At 43.4% G+C, this 25,724-nt stretch overlaps 1 protein-coding gene across 3 annotated transcripts in view; it reads right to left on the reverse strand.

Moving 5' to 3' along the window:
* Positions 1–25,724, reverse strand: part of DST (dystonin) — a 1,528,317-nt gene that overhangs the window by 369,115 nt on the left and 1,133,478 nt on the right. For all 3 annotated transcript variants that reach the window (XM_086926448.1, XM_086926449.1, XM_086926451.1), the window contains 3 exons: positions 24,356–24,591; positions 6,446–6,575; positions 4,976–5,175 (listed from right to left, as the gene is read on the reverse strand). In XM_086926448.1, the coding sequence (XP_086782574.1) occupies positions 4,976–5,175; positions 6,446–6,575; positions 24,356–24,591 (566 nt within the window). The remainder of the gene's footprint in view (positions 1–4,975; positions 5,176–6,445; positions 6,576–24,355; positions 24,592–25,724) is intronic.

Here is a 25,724-nt window from a genome sequence, read left to right on the forward strand (position 1 = left end):
TAGCCTTCGATGTAATTGTAAAGTCAGTAGCACAGGAAGACATGCTATTATATTTTAAGTCATATTGTAAATATTAGTAATACTTATTTATTTTTGAACGCTTAAAATGTTTGAGATATTTTAACGTGTACCCGAATATAAGTTCTACAGCATCATCTTAGTAATAATAGTAAAAAACAAGTTTGAGATGGGCATCATGAAGGAGCCTGATATAACTTAAACACAGCTAGCAAAATGAAGACCCTTAAAATACCCCTCAACTGGAGGAAGAGAAAAAATATGATTCTTTGGACTTCATTAATTTAAGAGGTTTTATAGCAAAGGTAACAACAGGGAAAAGATGCATATGGGAGAGTTTTTGCCACATGCGACATAATTGACAAACACTAGAGTAGCAAATGGCACATGTAATTATCAGACGCAAACTAGATGTTCTGAAATGTGTAGGGAATCTCTTTACAAATATTTGTGACTCACCACTAATGTATGACTGAACTGGTGCTCAACATTTTTGTCCACTTTTCTGATAAAACCCCTCATGTAACTTCAGATACAAACTACTGCTAATTAATGTATGATGAAGTAGGCTTTGCAGGCATGTGCCAGATGGAATTACATCTGCTTAATGGTTTGTCAATCAACCATACATTTCACTTTCCAGGCCTAAATCAGACTCACTCCATAAGAAAAAATATTGTTCAATGAACAGGGCCATGATGTAAGCGTGCCTGGATGCCCTGTCCTTCTGAAGGGCATCTCCCAAACTGCTGTGCTGAAGCGGAAGACAATCCAGTCAGTATCCCCCAAAAGGTCCCGTGGCCCACCTCAGTTCTCTGACAGTACTAGAGAGGGTGTTCAGCTTCCTCTGATTCTCCATCGCTCTCTCAGTGCTCTGCTGTGGGACTCTTGCTTGCATTATTAGACACCACGCGCCAAAAACAACCCCAAACGTGCAGGAATCAAGCTGATATTTTTTTCTCATTTATCTCTAAAAGGAGTGTCTTTGGGCTCTGTTCCTGGAGCCCACCTGCCACCACTGTACTTTCCTTAAGTGACCTTTGACCCAACCTCCTCTTTAAATAAACTTCAAAAATACAACGAAAAGATTTTAAGCATTCCAATTTTAGTGCAGAAAAAGGTCAGGGTCACGCTGACTTCTGGAAAAGGAGAAGATACATTTACAACGCTACAGCTGCTAGGTAAAGTAAGTGTGCTTGCTGCGGTCACTCTGCTTTGTTCCTCTGTCTGGAGAGAAGACAATGCTGTGTTTTCTCACTTGCAATTTAAACCGAAAGGCAGACCTCAAACATCAAGGCAGAAGTATAAAGACAATAGTGTTATACAACTACCCCCTTACTCGAATGTGCACCAGCACTCTTGCAGGCTTTGTTTTAGTCACTGTCTTTCGTGCACTCCTAAAGTTTTAGTAAGGGCAGAGGCATGCATCAGGCACGGGCTTTTGTTAATTTTTTTCAAAGCTTTACTTTTTTTTCAGAGGCTCTCCGTGACATGTTCTGTTTGTGACAGACATTCGCCGCCTTCACTACACCGCGTAAACATGCACCGCAGCAAATGCAGGTGTGGTCGTGGCAGAGAGCGGGGATAACCTTCCAACTCAAAGAGAACAGAACTAGCGGAACAGAAGGACTAACCCTGTAAAACCAAAATAACTCAGAACAAAATTTTTAAAAAACAACCAGGCGGACCCTATAACCCAAATACGACATCTAAGTCATGGTCTGCCCAAGGAAAACAAGCATGGGCAAAGTTAAAAAGGTTGACAGTGGCCACCAGCCTTTTGCCTGTGTCAATGTTTGTTTTATTTTGGCAAAGTATTTGCAAAACCGTATTGTGGGAAAAGCTGGATTATCACATCTTAAAAAATGTAGCATTAAAAAAAAACTATAGTGACAGTGTCGCTCGGAGTGCTGCTACTTATTAGGGAACAGTCTCAGAGGAGTTGAAGAAAATGAACGAAGCCGGGGACAAAGCATAAAATCGTAAGGGCTACTTAAGACACATCACTAATAAATAGGGAAAGCAAGGCTGTTGGCGGCCGCAACTTTAGCAGCCCCAATGACTTATTATCAAAAAACAAAGAAAGTGTGATATAACTGTATGGAAATAGATGTAGCCCAACTCTTTAAATTATAAACATGTAGGAAGGTACCAACTACAGACTTCATTGCTAAAAAGAAGGGTTTGTACAATACTGCTATCCAAGATATGATAGAATCTATGGGCACATGGTTTTACCAAACGGAGGCCATTAATTGTTTTCAATGGGCAAGTAAAGGGCACTAAAAATCTAGTTCTGAAGGTATGCACAGAGCGATAGAAAAGGGCATTTACAGTGGCTGATTTACATCTTAAACGTCTGCTGATGTTTGATCTTCACCATCTGATAACATGTTAAACAGCTTTCCACATGCATCTATCAATTATAATTTCTCTTCCCCGTAATATATATTTGGCTTCTTGAATTAACAAATTCAAAACAGTCCTCCCTCTGTCGGCAGAGAGTACACTACCTTGGATAGGGATTTGTGGTTAGTCTTAAAGACTACCCTCTCCTTGTGACAGTGTACGAACAGTCCATGAGTGGCGAGTGCTTATAACTTGCAGATGTGCCTGAGTAAAGAAATTACTTTGAGAAAAGCCACTTTCCAAGAAAAAAACTGTAAGTTGCAATAGTGGAGGGGTTCAAAAGGCAGCCCCATATGACTTAGGAGTACTACGTTACAGTTCCACAATGGGGCTAGAAGTGCTTTTTGGGGTTTCACCCTTTTGAGTCCCTTCATGAATGCCTTCCCCACCAGAATAGTGAAGAGTGATGAGTGTTATCCGTTCTGCATATAAGTCGCTACAGCGGCTAAGTGGAGGCGTGAAGGGGTATACCCCAAACCTGCCTTTCAGACGTATAAAAGGTAATAGATCATGTCTTGAATTTGACTTTGAAGGGGTTTAGTTGCTTGGAGATGCACCAGTGGACAAATCTCTTCCACTTGGCTGTATAACATGCACAAGTAGTAGACCTACATGCCTCACACATTATGGCCATACACTCCTCAGGGTACCTAAGGTAGCAAAACTTTAAGAACTCAGCTTCCGATTTGGATGCCTGGTTTGGCTGCGTTTGTGTGTGATAAGGTCCAGACTTTATAACAGCTTCTCTTGGAGAATAATTGAGAGCTCCAGGAGCATTGAGTACCAGGGCGGTCTTGCCCACAGGCCCGAAAAGTCATTGTCCACCCCTGGTAGGTGTTCTTCAAGCAGAGGATGCTGTAGGCGATTGCCCAGTGCTAGATATCTTGTGTTAGTGAAGAAAGCTGAGAGGAGTGGGTTCCCCCTGTTTCTGTATGTAATCATAACTGTCAAGTAGTCCGTCTTTATGTGGACCACCTTTCTCTAAACAAGTGTGTAGAAGAAGGCTTTGAGATCTCGATGGATGGCCGTCAGCGGTACGTAGTTGATATGTTGACCTGTTAATGAGAGGTCTAGATACTTTGCAAATTCACGATGACGAGATGTGCACTCCACCAAGTGCATCAGTGTTAATGGTAACCTACGGGATTGGCTCTAAGAAAGGCCTGCCGAGCAACAGGTTGTTGCAGCTTCCCCACTGCAGAGAGAGCTGAGAGCCGGTCTTTATCCACACCAGATTGGGTCATGTACAATCTGGTGTGAGGCACAATTGCTCTGAGGATGCCATCATACCCAAGAGCTTCATTGCAACTCTTACAGACAGAGGGTGAGTGGACTGAAAAAAGGCAGGAGCTGTTGGAATGCCATCGCCCTCTGCTGGTTGGGACATGCTTTCCCTGTAACCACGTTTACTAAGTCATCACCAGCCCTATCAAATGATTGCCTGCACCAAGTATGAAAATGGGCACACGCAGAATACTCAATATTAAGGATTACACGTGTGTCAAAGTAAATTAACGTCTCACAAGGATATTAGACTAGCCTATGGATTGTTTTCAGTCATAGATGGACTCAAGTCTACTTGAATGTCTAAGAATGTGAATTTGTGGACATGATCACTCTTTTGTTCTGTTCTGATGCTGTCCCTGGTAAATTATTTATTTATATTAAGCAAACATCTGTGCAACAACTGCTAAACAAGGCCACCAGAATACATACACTGAGGTGTTGCAAGGTCTGATCAACGACTCCACCGTTCATTTCATATTGTTGTCTTATGTCTGTATGAACTGTACTGAACAAGTACAGTGACACTGTGATGATATTGATTATGTGAAAAACACTGTTTTGTCTTTCAGATAAAATACAAAATAAATGGATCACCCTGTGGGTTAAAGCAACATCTGCAGAAATCTCTGCTAAAGGTGCAGGTCAAATTTAAGTAGAGGGAAGACGGAAAAGCTTCTTGTATCCTCACCTAACACATCATGCACATACTCATGTCAATATAGCGAGAACTGTTGAGTTGGTTATTACCGGTGACTAGTAGTTAATGTGCTGGAAAGCAATGTGTTTGGGTTACATAGAATGCATAAACCACATCCTCACTGTGCACCTAGAAAGTACATATTGTCTCAAAGACAAGTAAATATTTCAGAGAAAACTAGGATCACTGTAATAATAATAAAAATAATAATAATTCCTATGTGTAGAGCATGCACATGTCATCCATTAAGGGGTTCAAGGAGCTGGGGTCCGTCAGAGAGTTTAAGTGAACTATTGCCCAGATTCTCATGATGCTGCTCTGAGCTGCTGCTGGCTATTGAGCCACAAGCCACATGCCCCGGAGTCAGCATCTCTGGCCGACGCGCCACACCTCTCCCTTTATCACAAATCTTAACAAACAGAACTTTGCCTCTGTTTACCAACCGGTATAGGTAAAAGCTTCTGTTTGCTGAGCATTCATCATGTTTCTATCAATCTTACTGAGCCAGCGACAGCAAACTAAGCACCTGTGAAGAGGCCTCGAGCAGCTACGCGGAGCACTCACCTGAACCTGCTTCTTCTGTGTCCTCAGCATGTTGGGGTCAATTGAGAGTGGCCCAAGCACACTGGCCATCAGCTCCTTCTCAACAAGCCACTGCTTCAGCTGGGCTTCTGCAGACTGGAACTGGGCCAGGAGATTGGATGACTCCTCCAGCTTGTGCTGCCTTTCAGCTGCCAGGCGACTGAGCTCTTCCCACCTGGAATCTGCAGCACAAAACACAAGGCTGTCATTCTAACTGAACATGTATGAGCCAAGAAGTGTAGGTGTAAATTGCTGCTGTCGCATGTTGTAAAAAAAAGAGGTGAATGCTAGTGTTTGTGTTAACCCAGGTGAGCCGGACAAGGAGCGGAAGCCTAATGCACACAGAGCCACGTTCACATGGACTACAGCCACTTCGCCAAGGTATACGACAGCCATTTCCTGCAGTCAGCAGCACCAGGGCTGGAATCATATCCCAACAGGAAGCCTCTTTTAACCCTGAATTAATGCAATCCAGCTATTCATTACACACTGAGTGTGCAGTTCGCCCACTGTAACTGAAGGCCAATGTGAAACACAAAGCTAATACAGTTTGGCTTTAATAAAAGGAGTAAACAGCACAAACTAAAACAACATTTAGATCCAAGTCTGGACACTAAGGAGAAAGTCTGCAATTACGACTGAGAAGGGGAAAGCAGAATCTTTTTTTAAATCTCTGGAGTCATTTCTATTACATTTGTTGAGCTAACAGGAGGTGTCCAAGCGCCTTGAGTCCCTCTGGGTGAGTAGTGCGCTTTATAAATGCCCGAACTTGAACTTGAACTTTACATAACAAAGTAGTATAAGGGTGTCCCCCATTGCTACAAGTCCAGTATGATTAAGAGGGCAGCCTATCCAGACATAGGCCATTGCTACTGGCATGTAATACTGCACCCGTAAATACCAATACCACGGTGGGCGGTATTTACCAAGAGCCTTACTTCCATCCCATTCCAAGCTCTGCACCTCGGGATGGAAGGTACTGCAGTAATGTGCCTTTAAACCACTCCGACCTGCACAATTCTGAAAGTGAAGTATTTTCCCTGCACAAATTCCTCACAAACCACCTTGTCGGTGGGACATTCTAGCCTCCTGAACACAACAGGCTCACGAGGCCCAGCATCACAGGATAGGACATTCCCAATACCCACCACTGATAATCACTAGTCACTCCACAACCCAAATAAAAGGCATCAGAACGTAAAGCAGACGTAAGACACACACCTTGCGCAGTAAAATTGCACATTGAACGCAGAAATAATGTTGTGACACTGCATTTCACGAAAGGACACTTCTAAGTCACCTGCATTATCTAAGTAGGAGGTTCATGAATGTAAATCAAATATTCAAATGATAACGAAAAAGGGATTCAGTAAGTCCTCAGATGTGACTGTGAGGGTAAATCAGTCACTGCAACTTGAGCTCTGATAACATTCGGGAAAATTGTCCACATACCTATCTGGGCCAACATCTGCTTCCACTTGGCAGCTTCGGGAGCATCGGGATATTTCTCAAAAACTTCCCGCGCGGTGTCCTTCAGCGCCTGCAATCTGCCTGCATTCTGCTTCAGTTCTGCCTCAAATGCCTGCGGCGTAAGACAAAATACAGCACTAAATACATAGCGATATCAGAAGTGATATCATCTCATAAAACAAGTTGTTTTCTAAAGTATTTTATATGTCTGACATTTTGTCACCTGCAGGTGCCCCATGCTTCCCTAATTGTCTCTACGTTTATGTATTTGTCCTGCCAGGTGGACATCAACAGAGAGCTGTATCTGATGCGAAAATTCGATGATAATCAAAAAAGAACAGTTTAAAAATTAATAAAGCAAAGTTTAAAGCAGTGGTCAATCAGCATCGGTGTGCAGCAGTTTAGACAAAATCATTCAGCGTTGTCCCAGTACACGACAGGTTTATGGGTCTATTCACCTAAACTGAAGATTATTATTATTATTATTTAAAATTTTATATAGCGCGCAGTTACCCTCGGGCATCCCAGCGCTTATCCGGACACCAACACATAATAAAACGGCCAGTTAGGTGCAATCAAGCAGGAAACAGATGTGTTTTAAGACCTTTACGAAAGCGCAAAGTGCAGGTCTCAGCACGTAATTTTAAAGGTAGGGAGTTCCACAGCATCGCTGTGTTAACCGAGAATCATCTCCCGCCCGTACGTGCCCTCTTTACTCTAAGGACTAGGAGAAGATGTTTCTGATCGGAACGCAGCGTTCTATTCGCTTTATATGGCACCGCTAGATTCCTCAATATAGAGGGTCCTGCCCCCTGAAGAATTTTGTGGGCTGTACAAAGTGCCATAAATTTTACTCTTTCCCGCACTGGGAGCCAGTGCAGTGCCTTTAAGGCAGGTCTGGCTGACTGGGTTCTGGGGATGCCCATGAGCAGCCTTGCTGCCGCATTTTGAACCTGCTGAAGTTTGTTGAAGGTGGATTCAGGAGCACCCAAAAAGATGGCGTTACTATAGTCGAGTCTCGATGTTATCAGCCCCTGAATCAACAACTTCCTGGATGATAAGGGTAGAAGAGGGAAAATTTTGCGGGCTGACCGTACGTCAACAGGGCAAAGCAAACTCCAGCAGTTTTTTTAGCTTGGGTTCTGAACGACAGATCTTGTTCTAACCAGACCCCCAAGCTCTTAATCTCCTCTTTCGTGCTTGGGAGATCACCCATACAGCTAGGCCAGCTGGTCGGTGGGAGTGAGGGGATTTTATTCCCTAGCAACATTATCTCTGTCTTTGAACCATTCAGCTTAAGAGCTGAATCGTCCATCCAGGTGTGAACTTCCGACAGGCAGGAGTGCAGCAAATCGGGATTCTCTACCAGTTGAGATAAGGCGACCACCAACTGCGTATCATCCGCATAACTGATGATCTTCATGTCATAGGGGGCCACCACATCCTCCAGGGGGGCCATGTATACATTGAACAATGTAGGGCTAAGAGAGGAGCCCTGTGGCACCCCACACTGGAGGGGGATAGATGTAGTCCGATTGCTGCCTTCCCAAACCTGGTATGAGCGGCCGTCGAGAAATGACCTAAGCCACTTCAGAGCGGCCCCTGCCACACCCACCTCTGACAGTCGCTGAATCAACAAGAGAAAGAACTCTCCTCTACAAGTCTACTGCATCACCAAAGGTCTGTACCTGCTGGTATACTCTAACTTACTTTAAGGAGTGGAGTTCACACAACATGAAAGCAAAAATGCACATAAAATGCACAGTCACATAGCTGTTGGCTGTATTAAACAAAGGCCTGGGCAGTGAACTCCGCTTCGTTCGTGGAGTTTGTAGAGGTTTCTGTACTCTGCAGAGCACACAAAGTTCCGAAAACTCTGCTCCCCGTAGTGGAGTTTTTTTCTCACTCGCGCTCGCCAACGTAAAGTTGGCAAGAGAGGAAAATCTAATGCTAGACCACCTCCCAGCGAGATTTCATAATGCTGGCAGTCACAGATGGCCGCCACCGCTCGCATTGAGAAACCATCCATTCGCGTAGAGAAAGCTGTAGTTCGAGTAGAACTTCTACTCGAGAAGCAGAAAGAAGCAGCACCCTTTTGCACTGCACATGGTGCCCTCAATGCTGATTTTATATTGCAAGACAAACACCCGAAGCTAAAAAGCAGCACGAACGGTGCAAAGTAACACACTCTGCCGCTTGCTGAACTCTGTGTAGCACGGCAGAGTTTTTTTGTCACTTAACGGAGTTCCGCACAAGTGAACTCTGCCCAGGCCCAATTAAAACCCTAATCTTTACACCTTTTTAAAGAGACCCATTGTCCGCTCACACAGATTTCTAGAACTATATATCTACGTGTCAGCAAGTTGGCAATAGTAACTCCATTTATTACACTAAAGATACTGGGCCTTATAATAGATGACGTGCTTGCATTACAAGATATCATAAACCTTTGTCGATGCTGCTTTGTGCATGTCTCACATTTTTAATATTACAGGCAAAACATTCTGTAACTAAAACAATACCTTGTAAAGTTCTTGTAGTGCACATGGAAAGCTGTATTTTCTGCTTATTAACGTTTTTGTTTTGGAGTTTTTATACCTTGTGAACTTAGTCCAAGGACATTGAAGCACTTTACATGAGCACCAACTTACATTACACAAGGTCTAGTTTTTTAAAGAAGGGGAAGATAAAGAGATTTGCCCAGTATCACAGGATGTTGAGCCAACACTGGGACTCAAACTTGGTTTCCTGGCTCTTAAACCAGCAGCTCTGACCATCAGGCCATATCTCCCCTGCCCCATGTGTTGCTCATTAATATAAGGGGTCCCCTTTTCCTCTGGGAAATGTGTAAATCATGGTGATTTCTGGAACTTAAAGTTATCCTAACTGCTGCAGAGACCAATCAACTCCAGAGTTACCATACAATTATGCAGCCAGCCAATGATCAATGAACATACGGAGGTCGGCAAGTCTTTCTGCGGCCTAAATTCAAAATATCGCAAAATACTTCACCCAAAAGGTCGGAAAGCTCCTAACTCTATGCAATGGAAGAAGAACCAAATAGTAATATTAAAGAGTTACTGTGCTGGAACAAAGCCTAAATCACTCGTTCTTGCTATGCAAATGCCTACCCTTCTTTCTTATCCATCTTGCAGTTCCACACCATACTTCTCTCTGTTTCACACTGATCCTGGTTGATTAAACTGCAAGTGCTGGGAAGTAGTTGTTGTAGCATTGTATACGTTATATAACACAAATAATCATAAATGTTGAATTGTGCAACATACAAGAGGATGCACACTACTCCGTTATGAGCACATTTTTACATCACAGTTGGGCATACCACCCATCGTCAACAGCCCCAAGAGAGAGGCCATGACTTTCCATGGGGTCCTAGAAGTACTACAGAGAGGTATCTGATAGGTATTTGAACCTTCCCAGAGGCCCTCCAGAGCACATCACCAAATGTCATTGAGCCATCAAAAACCACCAGAAGCCTGCAGTGGCCCTTCAGAGGACCACAAGGACTTACTGTCCAGAGGTCACCGAAAGGACTTCAGGGATAACCTGATTGTAGTCAAACCGGACCAACTGGGTAAAACTGGCAGCCATCAACCAAGCCCATAAGAAACATCAGATTTATCGTTCTGACAGTCATCCTTGGAGGACCACCGGTGTCCCCCCACCTCCAGAAGTGCTACTTAACACCACCAACAGCTCAGTGACATCCAGAGAATCACAGGGTTGTCCTAAGAAACTAACAGCAAGATGTCACTAAGAGAACCAGGTCCCAGCCTTCCTGTGGCCAACAGAGGCAAGCTGGGCAATAGGCAAGAGCGTTAAGTGGCTGTGGTGAAGGTGTGTCTGCATATGTGCGCATGTACATACGTGTGTGTGCATATGTGTGCATTTGTTAATAGATGACACTGCAGGCTAATTGAGTATTTGTAAAGGCTGGAGGCTGAATGTGCATGTTATGAGTCTTTAGGCTCACTGTTTTAATGAGTATATGCAGACTACTGCCTCTGTAATTGTAATTTCATTTAAATAGCGCTTACTAACCTTGACGAGGTATCAAATCGCTTTTCCGGCAAGTAGCAGGCTACTCCGGAACCCATAAAGGATTAGTGGTCAATTATTATGGTGAAATATGAAATTAATTTAAGCAGTGGATATGTTAGTCTATAGTAGTATAGTTAGTGTGTAGAGGGCCCCAGATTGTGTATGTATACATAATGTTATGTTGTGTTAAGTTAAATTAATTAGTTAAGCACACTGTGAAACAACAGGCCCTTGGGCGAACTTGGCACTCTGATGTTAAAGGCATTTTAATTGCATGTGAGAGTACAGGCTGTGTGACAGGCCTTTAGATTGTTCAGCAAATACTATTTGTGGCACTCATCAAATCTATGAGACTTAGTAGCAGACACTAAAGTTGTGTGGTGGTCACATTTGTGAGTTTCTTCAGTAGTGCTGACAGCTATAAACTGCACCGGGATCTCAATTCTTTTTCTACTACAATTGGATTCTGAACTAAAGCATCCACAGTTTCAGATCATTTCCTAATACTTCACGAGCCACAATGAAACCAGCTCCAGGATTTACAATCTGCTACCCTTTGCAGGCATCTTCGCCCGTTATACGAGAGTGTAGTAAGGAGCAAAGCCAATCTATTTCACAAAAATTCATGAACTGGGATATGGTGCCCCATGACACACTCCTACTTTGACCATCACTGGATTCATAATTCCAGTGCAGGGGAATGGACCGGCCTGTTCAATGTTGCAGTACATCGTCCATGTACTGCCACCAGGTCATTTATGTCATTCATGGTGCAGTTTTTCCGCTCCAGGGCTTGTTTCAGTATTTCTGAATTGAAACATTGGTGAGTAGCTTTTTCTTGGGAGTGGATGGGAGAGGGGTAGAGAGGTGGGGTAATGGCAAGTGCTCTTTTCAGTCCAACCTTTGCCCCTACCCTTCCAGCTTACTACATATTTGCGGAGTTACTTCTAGAGTCAGAGATGGAGCGAAGGTGGGGGAGTGGGACCCAGAGTGGGACTATAGAGACTGACCCTGAACCTTGACGAGGTTCTGCTACCTGATAGACCATAAGAACATGGGAGGGAGTTGGTATGGTCAAAATATATATGGTTATACATATTGACCTACAAAATGTTATAGCCAGAATATTGAATAGTTCAATAATACAACCGTATGTATAGTATAAGTAACTATATATTTCTGATGTTTAACTCCACATATATCTACCTTGATGAAGTATAAAGATGTAGATTTAATCAATGCTTATCAATATGTACTTCCCACCACAATATTGTAGTTGTCTATATTCTGCCTACAATATTTTTGTAGGATAATAGCTTTGTACTTGATATTCTGACATGGAACCTACAGGTTGAAGGGCAAGGAGCCCCTTGACCTGTGGAGTGCCCCATCGCTGTCCCTCTCTAGGTCAGTTCAAACTGCTAATGGCCAGTCAGTGGCAAGAAAACAGAGTTAAATGTAGAGATGAATGTGTGAAGAGATGGATGAGGGAATTTATCTGAAGAGGCAGTTCAGGGACTGTAAGGAAAAATATTGCAAGGTAAAATGAGATATGTGAATAGCTGATGAAGAGATGAGCAAATAAGGTAGGAGCTGGAGTATGTGAGAGGAAGAAGATCCAGAAGCATAAACAGAGAGTACTGTACAATGTCAGAAGGATGTTGAATTGCCATTAGATGGTGAGGAGGGGAGACTGAAGATGTGTCCGCAGAAAATGAAGCGTTGGGATTTAGTGATTGTGAGAAGAAAGAGGGAAAGTAAGGAGGATGGTGAAGGAGCACAAAGCAAAGATGATTGGTGTTTGAGTGCAAGAACGAAGATGCTTGGGCTGTGAAAGGCTTGAAGAGATGGGTTAGGCGGGGTGTGAGGACAAGGGACTTTTGGCCATATCTACGAAAGGAAATTTCATTTCTTAACAGACCGAATCGCAATTTCTGTCCATTGACAAACGCAATACGGCTTTTCCATATGTACAAATGCCTAAACACTGTTGAAAAATGCAATTTCTATCTAGCATTTTTCAATTCCCTAAATAGGATATTCCAAATAGGAATTCATGATTTCCTAAGCACAAGTACAAAGCATTTCCTAAATACGAAATGGGCATTTAGGAAATGCGATTACCATTGACTCCAAGACGATGGTAACCATGTGCAAATTAGGAAAGGCACCCAAAACTGCAGTTTTGGTAGTGCCATAGAGCACACTTGCTCCTAGGGTATTTGCGCACTTTACACATGCACCTCTTTTTTGGGGGGTGCATCAAGGGGGGCCTTAAGCTCAATGGCACCCTTGGTTTTGCATTTCCTTGGAAATACAAAACCATTCGCATCTATTGGCCTTTTTGGCCCATAGGAACAAATTGTTAAGCATTTTCTAAAGAGCTATTTTCTATAGTGATTGCGACTCTGTAGAAATTGTTATTAAGACATCACAATTTTTGTACATTCCAATTTGTATTTCTTAAATAGCAATTTCTTATTTAGGCAGGGGCGTAACACAGGCCCTGCGTCCCCCACAGTGCAGTGGGGCGCAAGCTGCAGGGGGCCCCCTCAGCACTGTACTCACACCGTAGCCCTCCGGATTAAATCCAGAGCGGGGGCCCCTCTGAGTACCTTGCAGGGGGGCCCCTTCAACTTTCGTTACGCCACTGTATTTAGGAAATGCAAACTGGAAGTCTCATACATATGGCCCCAGATGATGAGGAATTAAAAAAGCAGGTTAGAGGCTTAGGAGAAACACCAGAGTTGATGGTATGAGAAGGAGCATTTTAAGGTAGCAGATGAGGAAAACGGAAAGGGAAACCAGGGACTGAGAGGATGAAGATGTGGGTTATGGAATTTGAGCAGGGCACACAGATAAAGAATGGAATGAGGAAGATTGAGAAGGAATATGAGACGGGTTCAGTGTGAGGAGGAAGAAGAGGATGTGAAGAAGAGGGGAAGAAATGGAAAAAGAGAGAGCCCAGATGAAGAGGAAATATGTGTGGGTTTCCGCAGTGAGAAGGAATCCTAAAGATTAAAGAGCATGAGGAGGCAAGAGGTGTTGATGATGGCCTTAGGTAGTGCAAGTAAATAAGGTAATGTGAGGATGGAGAGTATTGGATATGAACAGTGAGGAGGAAGGAGTCAGACAGGGAGGTAGGGACCGAGAGCACAATGGGAAATGGATGAAGGGAGAATAAGGAAGATTAGGAAATTCATGAGATAGCAGTACTGGGAGAAAGAAATTAAAGCAATGAGTTGCAAACGATTGAGATAAAGTTGACAATCTGACTAAGTTCTCTTAAAGAACACTGTATGTTCCATAATCTATCTCAACACGACTATAGAACTGGAATTTTGTCACTACATACCTTTAATGGAAAATACAAATGAAAGGCTAATTAAATCACAGTTATTACTAAAAAAACATCTAAAATAGATTAATTCTATACACTCCTAATGAATAAATTCTGAGTGAAAGCCATAAATACTTTACTCATAACATTGTAACTTCAATGTTCCTGATAAATTACATATAGGTGGACTTCACACAAGCTTTCGTAGGTGTTGAAGAATTCTATACCTTCCTAACACATCACTTCTGGCCATCATGTGCAGGTAAATACCATATACATTACATCACACTTAGATGCTGCTTCCCCCGGGAACCAGACTGGATCTAGAACATTTAGCAATTGTTCCCACACATTAATCGGTAGCACCAGCTGACTCCAAGTTAGCTTTGGCTTGCTTCTGTAAGTGATGGCATTGGCCATTTACAGATGGCATCCCTGCACACTGTCACATTCTGTGTCCTTAGACAGACCATCAAAAATAGAATGAGAACTGTGCAAAATCTAGCATAGAACCTTATTAACACCTATAAGTCCTCCCAACAGAATTGTGAGGTGGGTGAGCAGAAAGACATCTGCAGTTAGAGTATCCGCCACACAGGCCAATACCAAAGCTAAGTGACCTGTTCCTCTGATGAATACTTCAACCACAGGTTCCTTACCTTTTGAATAGATTCCAAAGAAGTACCTCCAGAAAGGTGGAGGGTCTGAGCAGCAGACTTCACACCAGGACAGACTGCACAAAATGGCCCTCTTTGAGACCTGTTAGTCGAGGCGTGAACGGTCATCAATGTAACTGCCTGGCAGATGTCCACCACTGGAACATCTGTGGCCAACTCACAGTGGAAGCATCCACTCTTGTTGAATGTGTGTGAAGGCCCTCAGGAGGCTCCTTTTTAGCCAATGCATAGCATTATTTTACACAATGATCCATCTCAATAGGGTCAATTTCTGGACTGCCTTTTCCCTTCTGAGCGCCAGAGTACCCCACAAAAAGTTGTTCATGTAATCTGAGTTTAATAGTCCAGTGATATAAAAGCTAATGGATCTCTTTGGACTCAATTGGTGCAGCCTTTCCTCCTACTTAGAGGTATTTGGCAGAGAGACGAAAGTGAGTAGCCTGTGGACTGCCTCACTTGAAAGGTGATACCACTTTTTGTAGAAACTATGCCTGAGTCCGTAGCACCAGATGTCCAGGAAGAAAGTGGTATATGGTAATTGCACTGACAAAACCTGCAATTCCCTGATATGGCACACAGATGTAATCGCAATGAGGAAAGGTAATTTTCAGGTTCTATGGTCTCAAGGAACAACTGTGCATAATTGTGAAATGTTTGCACATCAAGAAGGTAAGAACCAAATTAAGGACCTATAGCAGCATAACAAAAGGTGCAGAAGGAAATATGTATATACGTCTTTTTAAAAGAAAGCATCAAAATTGGTCACTTAAACAGGAATTGATAACCAGACAAATAAAAAGGCTGCAACATCTAGCCATTAACATTGAACAAGGCAATTCCTTGCTGGGCTATATATATGACACACAGAAATACATTAGAGTTTAACTTGCAATTGATCAACCGTACAGACTTTGCACCCTGCCATAAACTTTGCCTACTGTTCGGAATAGATTGACTTTTTGGATGGGTGTCAGCTGGCAAGATGACAGCCACCACTTTATCAGTAGATTAAACTACTCAGCTTGTTCCATTCAGTCTGCTTACTTGGAGGTGCAGGTGGTGGTGGTTCTGGTGTAGCACACTGCCCTAATGCTGGGACAGAAGACTCACCCCTAGAGATAGACACAATGGCGGACAAATGTCAATAATCAGCAGGTTGGAGTTCCGGACTCTCTGAGCCCAATCCAGGGCTATCAGGATGAGCTGAGCCCTGTCCCATCTGTCCTTTTTCAGAACCCGGGGAAGCAGTGGCAGAGGCAAAAACACATAGAAAACACATTAGTGCCAGTGAAGGTGTAACACCTCCACCAGTGAGCCTTGCGGCAGAAAAAGCTCAGCAATAAGTGTTCTTGGTGGTAGCAAAAAATTCTATCCAAGGCATGCCTCACTGCACAAAGACACCTTGAACTACTTCTGGGTGCAGGCGCCACTCATGTTTGGCTACGTGGTATGTGCTGAGCTCTTCTGCACTAGATTTCATGGGCCCGGTTTGATGGTTGACAGTCTAGGAAATTTCCTGAAGATCCAATCAGTGTCACTGCATCAATATCTGTTGGCATAGCACACGTCAACACACACTGTCTTGTCTGTTGCAGTACCACATTGTGGTGATGTAGTCTGTCAAAAGATTCATAGGAATGCATTGGTGGGTTGTAGAGAAGCCTTGAGAACTGGCCTGATGGCACACAGCCAGAGAGAATTGATCTGTGGCCTCTCCAGCCCAGAGCAGATGTGTCAATCTCAGCTATAAGCTCTGGATGGAGCAGGGTAAGTGGTCTGCTGCAAACCAGACTGGAATACTTCATCCACCAGTAAAGGTCCCAGGTTGTCTTGTCTGAAACACATATGTTGTCCAAGAGGCACCCCAGTGATGAGCCATTAAAGTTAGAGGTTCCAATTTATAGCCTATAGGGCACTGGGTATGAGGGACAATCTCAAGGCCAGGAGACCAAGAAGCCACAGAACCATCCAGGCAAGAACACAGGACCAACCCCCATACATTGGGTCATATCTTGAATGCCCCAGATTCACTGTGCAAGCAGAAAAACTTTGAGCAACACTGCATCCAGAGCCCACATAGTATGGGAATCCTCTGCAATCGCTGCAGGTAGGATTTCTATTCATTGATTAAGAACCAGAGGGAAGACAGGAGGGTCCATGAATGACTGCGGAGAGTGCACCTTTATCAGTCAGTCATGGAGGAATGAGAATAAGTGCACTCCCGACCTGCAATGATGGGTGTGACCACTTCATTACATTCATACACACCCAGGCGACGGAGGTAAAGCCAAAGGATAGGACATGAACTGCAAGTGTTCCTTTCCCACAACAAAGCAGAGGAGAAAACTCCTGTGGGACTGCAGGACTGGTACATGAAAGTACACACACAGTAAGTCCAAAGACCCTATCCAATCCCTGTCATCCAGGGTAGAGAATCATTTTGCCTGAGTCAGCATCTGGAACTTGTTCTTCCAAATGAAGTTGTTCAAGAACCTATGATCCCAAACTGCCCTGAGCCCACCATCCTTTTTGGGGCATCAAGAAGCAGCAGGCATAGCACCTGTTGCCCCTCTTCATCTCTGGGGCTCTCTCTAATACTCCTTTGGAAAGCAATAATTGCACCTATTTAACCTTGATAGAGGTATGTTGTTTTGAAGCATGCATGAAAGCAGGATGGCTTGGAGGATGTGGGCGGCGGTAGAAAAACAGAAGAGCACAACAACAACTTACAACATCCAGGACCCACCTTTCACAGATAACAATGTGCTAGTTGACCAGGTCAATGTGTATTCTGCACCCCACTGGCAGTGGTTGACTCCCAAAGGGTGGGCAGGAGGAGTAGTTCAGAGATGCTTTGCAGAGGCAGGGAAAAAGGAAGATGAGGAATGACAATGTTGTTGATGTCCCTGTCCTATGCTACCCTATTTACTACACGTAGCCTCAAAAGGGCTGGAAAGTTTAGTGCAAGGGCTGAGAGGATTGTCTCTCGCTGTAAGACAGGCACCAGGAGTAGCCTGCGAATTTCCAGTATTGATGAGCGAACGGGCGGGCCTGGGCGAGCAAGACCAAGGAGACAGACTGAATACGGCTGTGCTTAAACCACTCCAAGGCTAAATCTGCCCTGTACGAAGCCAACAAAAGGCATATCCATGAGGGATGCTTGCATGTCCCCATAAAAGCATGAGGTGCATATCCATTTGTGGAAACGAATCACCACAGCAGTTCCATAGCAAGGCTACAAAATCTGTAATATCCAACCGACCCTCAAAATATACTTGGCTGCATCCTGCCCATTTGGGACAGTTGGTCCAACGGTATTTTTAAACTCTGCCAGAACAGGTAGAGCCTTTCAGCTAAATGCTAGATCAAGACGACTAGGTCAACCAGGGCAGGTATGTGATGCTTACACCAACCCACAGCTAGAATTCACTGAAAGGTTTTGAAGTGACAGAGCCCACCTGCAACATCGTAATCCCACTAGGCTTGACTGCAGTTCTAATACCACTCCTGCTGTCCATACTACAAGAGTAAACGAGGAGTGGGGCGAGCAAAAGGAGAGTCCCATTCCGTCTCTGGTGAGGTATCAAGCTGATTCTCATTTTGGAGGTATAAACATAGGCATCAACAGTATTCTGAGAGGACAATAAATTGTCTGCATCCTTGTCATCATTACTGCCGTAGGGGGCATCTTTAGGGTCCAGTAAGGCTCCTGATTCTAAGCCAAACAAGGTCTTATGATGTTAAAGATATTAACAGGGGCAAAGGCACAGCCAGAAAACCTTCTAACACAACTAGCTGAGCATTAGTAACAGTATCATAGATCTAGCTCAGTTCCGGATCCGAGATCTGGGGTTGGACCTGGGGCTGATCCCACTAGAACCAGTATGGCCTCTGGCAAAAGAGAGGAGGCATGGTCAAGGGCGGTGGAGAGACTGGGTAGACGCCTAACATATTCAGTGGGGGCTGGGGCAAGACACACTAGAGAAAGTCTGACTGGGGGGCCACAGCAAATTCATGTGGCCTGTAAGTATTCCATAGGGTTCTGCAATCATCCTGAAAAGCTGCAGCATTGCCTCTTTGAAGGTACCTGCCTGCTGCAGAGTCGAGGGTGGTCTGCAAAATTCAGAGCGCATCAGCCCGAACTGTAGAATGGGTTTGGAATTGGAAGACATGCAACTGGCGCCGAGTCCGTCCTTCGCAAAAAGAACAATTGATGGAACAGAATGCAGAACAATGTGATACATTCACCCCAGTGCAGAGATCTGGGCCTAAATCCATTGTTTTTTTGCTCCCTGTGAAATTCCAGTTTGAACCCAGCCATATGCAAATCAGTCTTGACCTTATGCCCATGGAAACAGTCCAGCCGAAACTGCCAGACCAGGTCCTCCCTGGACTGGAAACAAGCATCCTAGGGCGGTTTCGGGGTTTCACCCCTAATCAGCCAGGCTAACGGGACCCCGGTGACATGGAGCGCACAAGACCCACGTCTGGGCATCCTTGTCCCTTTAGAGCATCCACTGCGTTATTTCTACGTGGAGCAAGTGCAATGGGTAAGGACTCTCAGCTGGGCTTCTTGTGTCTGCGACAAGATTTATCCTTAGAATTCGTCCTAGACATGTACTGAGGATTAGGACCATGGTTGCGAAAGGGACTTGGAGGTGGAACGGGCCCCCGGCTTGAAGTGGGACCATTTCTTGTGGGTGGTAAAGTGCAATATCGCCCCCTACTTCCTAATGTCCTTTGGATGCATCAAGGAGAATTTGTCATGACTTTGAATCGTGCTTGTAATCAACATACAAAAGACGGGCGTCATGACGCTCCAGATCCAACATAAGCTTCCTGCAGGTGTGGTACAGCTTGAAGTCTATTGCATTTGACAGAGACATTCCTAGCACACTGTCACAAAAAACATAGTTCTTGGAAACTGTAAAACACCAACAAAGTTCAGGAGCAGAGCTCTGAATCCACATTGAAGGGTGTGGAATAAAGGAACTAACGTCAGCAAGCAGGGGTGCACCTGTATACGGCTCCATTTTCCCACTTCTAATGGTGGGACCGAGCCCTCGTGGAGTCCAATGGCGCCACTTACTGAAGGGCGGAAGCATTTGCAAAAAAGATTCCACATCCAATTTGGCGCCTGGGGGAATTCAAAATGTTGGCACATGAGGTTAGAAGTATCCACCAGTAATCTCTTTAATAGGCATGGGTGTTGGCAGGGCTGGGAGTGAGGTTGTATTGGACACAATCAAAAAACACAAAGGCAGTGAGGGAAAACAATTATAGCCGCACTTGCTCTTATGTCACTCTAAGTAAATTTCCCCCACAGTCTGGCTTGTGCCCTCCTTTGTAAGTCCACTGCCCCGGAACTTAAATTAAGAATACACAATATAATTGCTCAAAGAGGCACGAATTAAATGGCATACAATATGCACAACAGAAAACACAAATGAATGTGAAAACTTGTCTTCTTGGAAAAATCTTCTTTTATTCGTTATCCACACAGCCATCGCGTTTCACCCCAGCGGGCTTCATCAGGGCTAATCATGAAAAAACCAGAGGGCCACGTCCGGGCAGATTAATGGAGAGTAATCCAGAATTCCCTTCTTCTCTAAGTGTCCTTCTCACAAATGAACCATCTGTGAGTTATCCGAAGTTTGGGATCTTGTGTACTCGTATGTTTACGTTCCAGACAGGTAAAAAATATAAATGAACTCGTCATCAACGAGTTCCGAATTCGGTACTTGATTTCCCACGGGCTGCCTTCAAAGATGTGATAATCTTCCCGGTCGGGAAGATTGCCATCAAAGATGTGATAATCTGGTCGGGAAGATTATCACATCTTTGATGGCAGCCCGTGGGAAATCAAGTACCGAATTCGGAACCCGTTGATGACCGAGTTCATTTATATTTTTTACCTGTCTGGAATGTAAACGTACGAGTACACGAGATCCCAAACTTCGGATTACTCACAGATGGTTCATTTGTGAGAAGGACACTTAGAGAAGAAGGGAATTCTGGATTACTCTCCATTAATCTGCCAGGACGTGGCATTGGATTTTTTCATGATTAGCCCTGATGAAGCCCGCTGGGGTGAAACGCGTTGGCTGTGTGGATAACGAATAAAAGAAGATTTTTCCAAGAAGACAAGTTTTCACATTAATTTGTGTTTTCTGTTGTGCATATTGTATGCCATTTAATTTGTGCCTCTTTGAGCAATTAAATTTTGTATTGGACACAGCAAACCTATGATCAAACTATGCCCTGTAGGCAAACTCATGTTTGCATTTAATCTTTAGGTTCTATTAAATGAGCAAAATTATCTTTAATACTAACTAATACCTACAATTAAGTAAGATTAAATACAATGATGACTGGGTAAGGCCAGCGCACACAAACAAGTCTTGCAAATAATAACAGTCCAGAACATAATGTCGGAGACAAAGTCAGGTGCTCCAGGGCGAGGAAAATCTGCCAAAATTATCCTCAAAATGAACAATGTCCATACAGAAAATAGATGTCCCCTGAGAACTGGACAGGGAACGCTTTTTACCTACAATGAATTGCCTAAAATCTGTTTAGGTTACCATATGTATTCCAAATGATCATAATCATTTCCGTAGAATAATAAAGTAACCTTCCATAAAAGAAATCAAAGGACATGGACCCCTACCTAATTCATTATTTAAATGATATATATAGATTATGATTAACATATTGAATCTAGGTAAGACCCACAATACAATTAATTGTCTTTATCACCCATGTTACTCCCGACTGCCCCTATATTGCTCTATGCTCTGCTTCTACGTTCATTGCACAGCTGGGTGGAACTAGCATATTGAGGTGGCCTCCTATCCCGGTGAACATAGTACTGCAGCTACCTCTGTATGGGACCTGTGCTTCTGTTTAGGATACCTTGCCCTCCTTGACCCCCTGTTCTACAATAACAACCTCTTCAGTCTGCCAAGATCCTCGTCTCTACCCTCTCCTAAGTATTGCAAATAATCTCTCCCATCCGCTCACTGCATCGTCTCCTCCAAGTCGAGGGTGGAGACCTGGCAGAAAGCTACATAGGACCATGCTGCAATAGGACACATTAGACCCCGCCTTGGGTAAGGTCATACGTACAACACGGCTCTCAAACAAGTGGCTGGCTACGCATTTGCAACCTGTACAGTACATCCATACCACTTTGTATTCATACCTTTCACTACACTAACAGTGCACATTGGGCACAACCCCATATACGGTTGGCAAAGCTCTTGTCACATAAGCAGTGCACATATATCATTCAACCAACCACGCAAAGGTGTTAATTTACAAACAACGCACCCGTATGCATACAGCACAGCTCAAAGCCAAGTAATGAAGATAATAAATGCTAGATAGCACAGCTTACTGGCAGCAAATTGTACCCTTCCTTCTAAAGCAGTCTTTCGCCTTTTCTAGCTACAAGCAAAACAAATTGAATACTTTCGAATACATCAAATCTTAGCTGCAATCTATAAACCGACTGGATGGGTATTGAATTGTATATTCACTTACATTTAATAGGGGTGAAACAAAATGCACAAAAAGAGTTGCTTTACGTAGATCACAGGAAATTCAGATTTTTTTCTTTAAACATTTATGTCCCTCGCTAAATTTTGGTTCCATCCTTAATGCAATATTTGGATGTTCGCTGTATGTTGATAAAGAAACAGACATAACAAGCCAGAGAATGGCCTTGTCTGCAGTGTGCCAGGGACAAGTGTTGCTATGAAAGAAGTCAACATTAGCATTTCGATTCCCGCGGTAGAAAAACGTTACCTTGCACTGCCACCAAGTGGTCATGCATTGTTTTATCACACTGACCGATTTCCTCCTATTATTTTGGTTTTAGGAAGAGGAAGGTCAAACAGTTCGATTAAATGACTTCACCGACAACACTTCATAAACATTTCCACAGTCCTTTTGCTTTACGGGTTGTTCATAGGTCAAACTCTTACTCCCACCTCAGGAAGACTTTTATTGTTACACTATATAATGAACACGTTTCAATGACGTAGTTGTCTTCTTCTTCACCCTCTCAATGTAACACGCTGAAGGGAAGGGCGCTACTATCACAACTTTCGAATTTAACAGTTTTATTACCTTTGCTGCTGTTAAGATGCCGGAGGAGATTTACAAAAAATTCACACAGCGCAGCCCCCCCACCCCGCGAGGCTGTGCTGCGTTGAGCGACAGGGAGGGAGCAGGAGAGGCCTTATCTTCAGAGATATGGCTCTCTCCTCCCCTTTCCCTTGAGCTGGGGCTTATTACAGCTGTCGTGCACCAAGCACACACCTTAACGCCATAGTGATAGGGTGTGCGCATTAGTCTAGTATAGATTTTGTACACGAACGGTACCCTTCCTGAACAAAATACTATGCCCAGACACAATGCAAAGTTTTTCCTACTTTGTATGCGTGCTGCACAGTGGAGCACGCATGTAAAGTCAGAAAAGTAAGGAGAAATTGAAGCATGTCTACTTCCGTGCACCTACTTGAAAAGTGTGCAGTTTTCTCACGCTAAACCTAATCTACTTTATTTAGTAAATTGGGTGTATCGTGAGAAACCTTGGGTAAATGCATGGGAACACTCGTGCTCCACTCTTGGTACGCCAAAATGGCACACAAAATGCATTACTTTTCTGTTATTTCCAGCGCTAAACAAGTTTAGTGCTGGAAAGTAAATAGGGAAAAAAAAAGCAACCACAGCACAAACTCTTAGTAAATCTGTCCCTGGATGTGTAAAGTCTGAAGAGGAAATGTAACAGGGAAATAAGAAACACGGTTAATTTATTTTCCTGTCTGTATTTGTATGTAAATGTGGATAAAAACGAAACTTATCTTTTTTGAGTGATTCTAAATACTGTCAATCATGACTGTCAGCCCAATAGCTGTGTAGATTGACAGGTAAGTGGTTAAAAAAGAAAGAAATTATTGTTATGAGGCTTTAACTCAAGTAGATATGCAAAATGTTGATACTAAACTGTTCATATTTTCATACATGTGCATTGATTTATCATCCGTGGGACTTCATATGATTGAAATCTGTCAAACATTCAGTTAAGTGTTTACATTTATCACTTAAATATATGTGGAAATGTACTATTTTTGCTACATTTGTCTCACGAAACCCGAAACAAACAATGGATAAATAGAGGTAAAATTAGCAAAAAAATAAATATGGATAAAAACAGACGGAAATGTCAAGATAATAAATAACATAAAACCAGGAGCTCTAATTATGAGTAATTTGGCACAAAAATCCTACCGCTGGAGCACAGGAACAACATGAGCTACCGCTGCTGTTCGTGTTCTGTTGCATTTAGCGCTAGATTCTTAGCGCAAAAAGCATACTCGACTCCATTTAGAATAAGAGGGTGCATTTTGCGCTATGCAAATAGTGCTAAATGCTGGGTTATGCGCCTCGCGTAATCCTGCGTAATCTCATGTAAATTTGTTGCAATTTTGCTTAATTATTATGGTACAGCAAATCACCTGAGTCACGCCTAATCCTGCTCTTTATAGAGATAACACTCAAAGAGTTAACTATAAAATACCGCTTTTTCCTCGAAATCTTTCAAATACAGCTACTTCTGACTGAGTAGTGTTCTGGGACAGTCATTCCTGATTAGTCCTGCATTCGATCATTTCATGCGTCGGCCTCTCTTACAACCACAAGAGGTTCCGTGACGGCACTTTAAAGGGTGCGTCATGGTTGAAATGACGCATTACCTCCAATACCACCTCTAGTGCCACCGCCAGACCACCCTCGTCACCACAATACCTTGAGCTGCTCCACTTGAGCTTTCACAGCTGTGCTGTCAGTTGGCGCCGGTTCCCAAGACGCCATTGTTTCCTCCATCTGCTTCAACCACTGGGTCACGGAGCCCATGTCTTCTCGAAGCCGCTCAGCGTCGGACAGCCTGTTCTGCAGCTCGGACACGTTCTTCTTCAGCAAGACCCCCAGGTCGTCATAGGAGCAGGTGACGTCAGACATGTCCTGCTGAATAGCAGTCAGCTCTGGGAATACAACAGAACACAACATGTGAAGTCCACGACATTGCTGTAGAGCATGTTGCATAGAAGCTGCCTACTTTGCATAGTAAAATGGGAGAGAGTCAAACGAAACGACACAGATAAAAGAGTCTCTGCATGGGAGGGTTCTCCATGACAAAACTATGGCCCGATTCTGATTTTTTGGGGAACCCTGGTGCTTTTTATTTATCGCACCAGATAAAGATACACTGGGATTGGATATTTATTGGGTGTGAAAAATTGCACCTATTATGGGGTTTTTCGGAATAAAATGAAGATTTATGAGTTTACCACTGTTCCTGTTAGATGCTTGCTGAGATTTAATGAAGGATGAGATAATAATGCACCCAGTAATTTCCAAATGCGCTTAATACCACGCAACTCAGAAACAAGGGTTTACGTAGGGGATCGGAAAGTTCCGGCCAACTCGTAAGCAGGGCAACCACAGCTATTGAGTAAGTACTCTTACTAGAAGCCACCTCTCAACTGCATATGTATGAAATGATAAGATTGTAAAGCCTAATTGTTGCTCACACGGGAGCTTGCGTAACCAACCTAGGTGTTCCCGTGAATAAAACACAGAAATGAATTTCTGGCCTGCCTACTTTATAATGATCATGTAAAGGTGAAAATAAAAAAATATATATTCAAAGGACAAGAGGATTTCTATGATTATATTTAACCACAGAGAATCCTGCAATCTATATCTACTGCAAGACTTACAAATCAAAGTGGAAAAATACATAACATCATATGTTTTTTTTAAAACTTATTGGCGATAAGCATAACGATTAACTGACCTGTACTGGATCACCATCAAATAACTCTCTGGTGCTTAATGGGCCATATCAAAAATAATATTAACTTGATTTTAAGGCGCTGCTTCATACCACATTGTGGAGGATGTTAATAAAAAGGTTTTACTATCCTGTAGTTTAATACTACTGACTTACCTGCCTTCCCCTTAAGGACAGGAGGATTTCTCGGCCTTGCCGGAATTCAGACTGCCCCTAATTCCTCTGACTGTCTGAGCGGTCATAGATTAACTCACTTGTTCATCTGGCTGGCACCATTGCCTCATTACATCTTGCGCCATAAAATTCACTTAAAAGGGGTAT

The sequence above is a fragment of the Lissotriton vulgaris genome, chromosome 6 (assembly GCF_964263255.1).
Source record: "Lissotriton vulgaris chromosome 6, aLisVul1.2, whole genome shotgun sequence".
NCBI lineage: Eukaryota > Metazoa > Chordata > Amphibia > Caudata > Salamandridae > Lissotriton > Lissotriton vulgaris.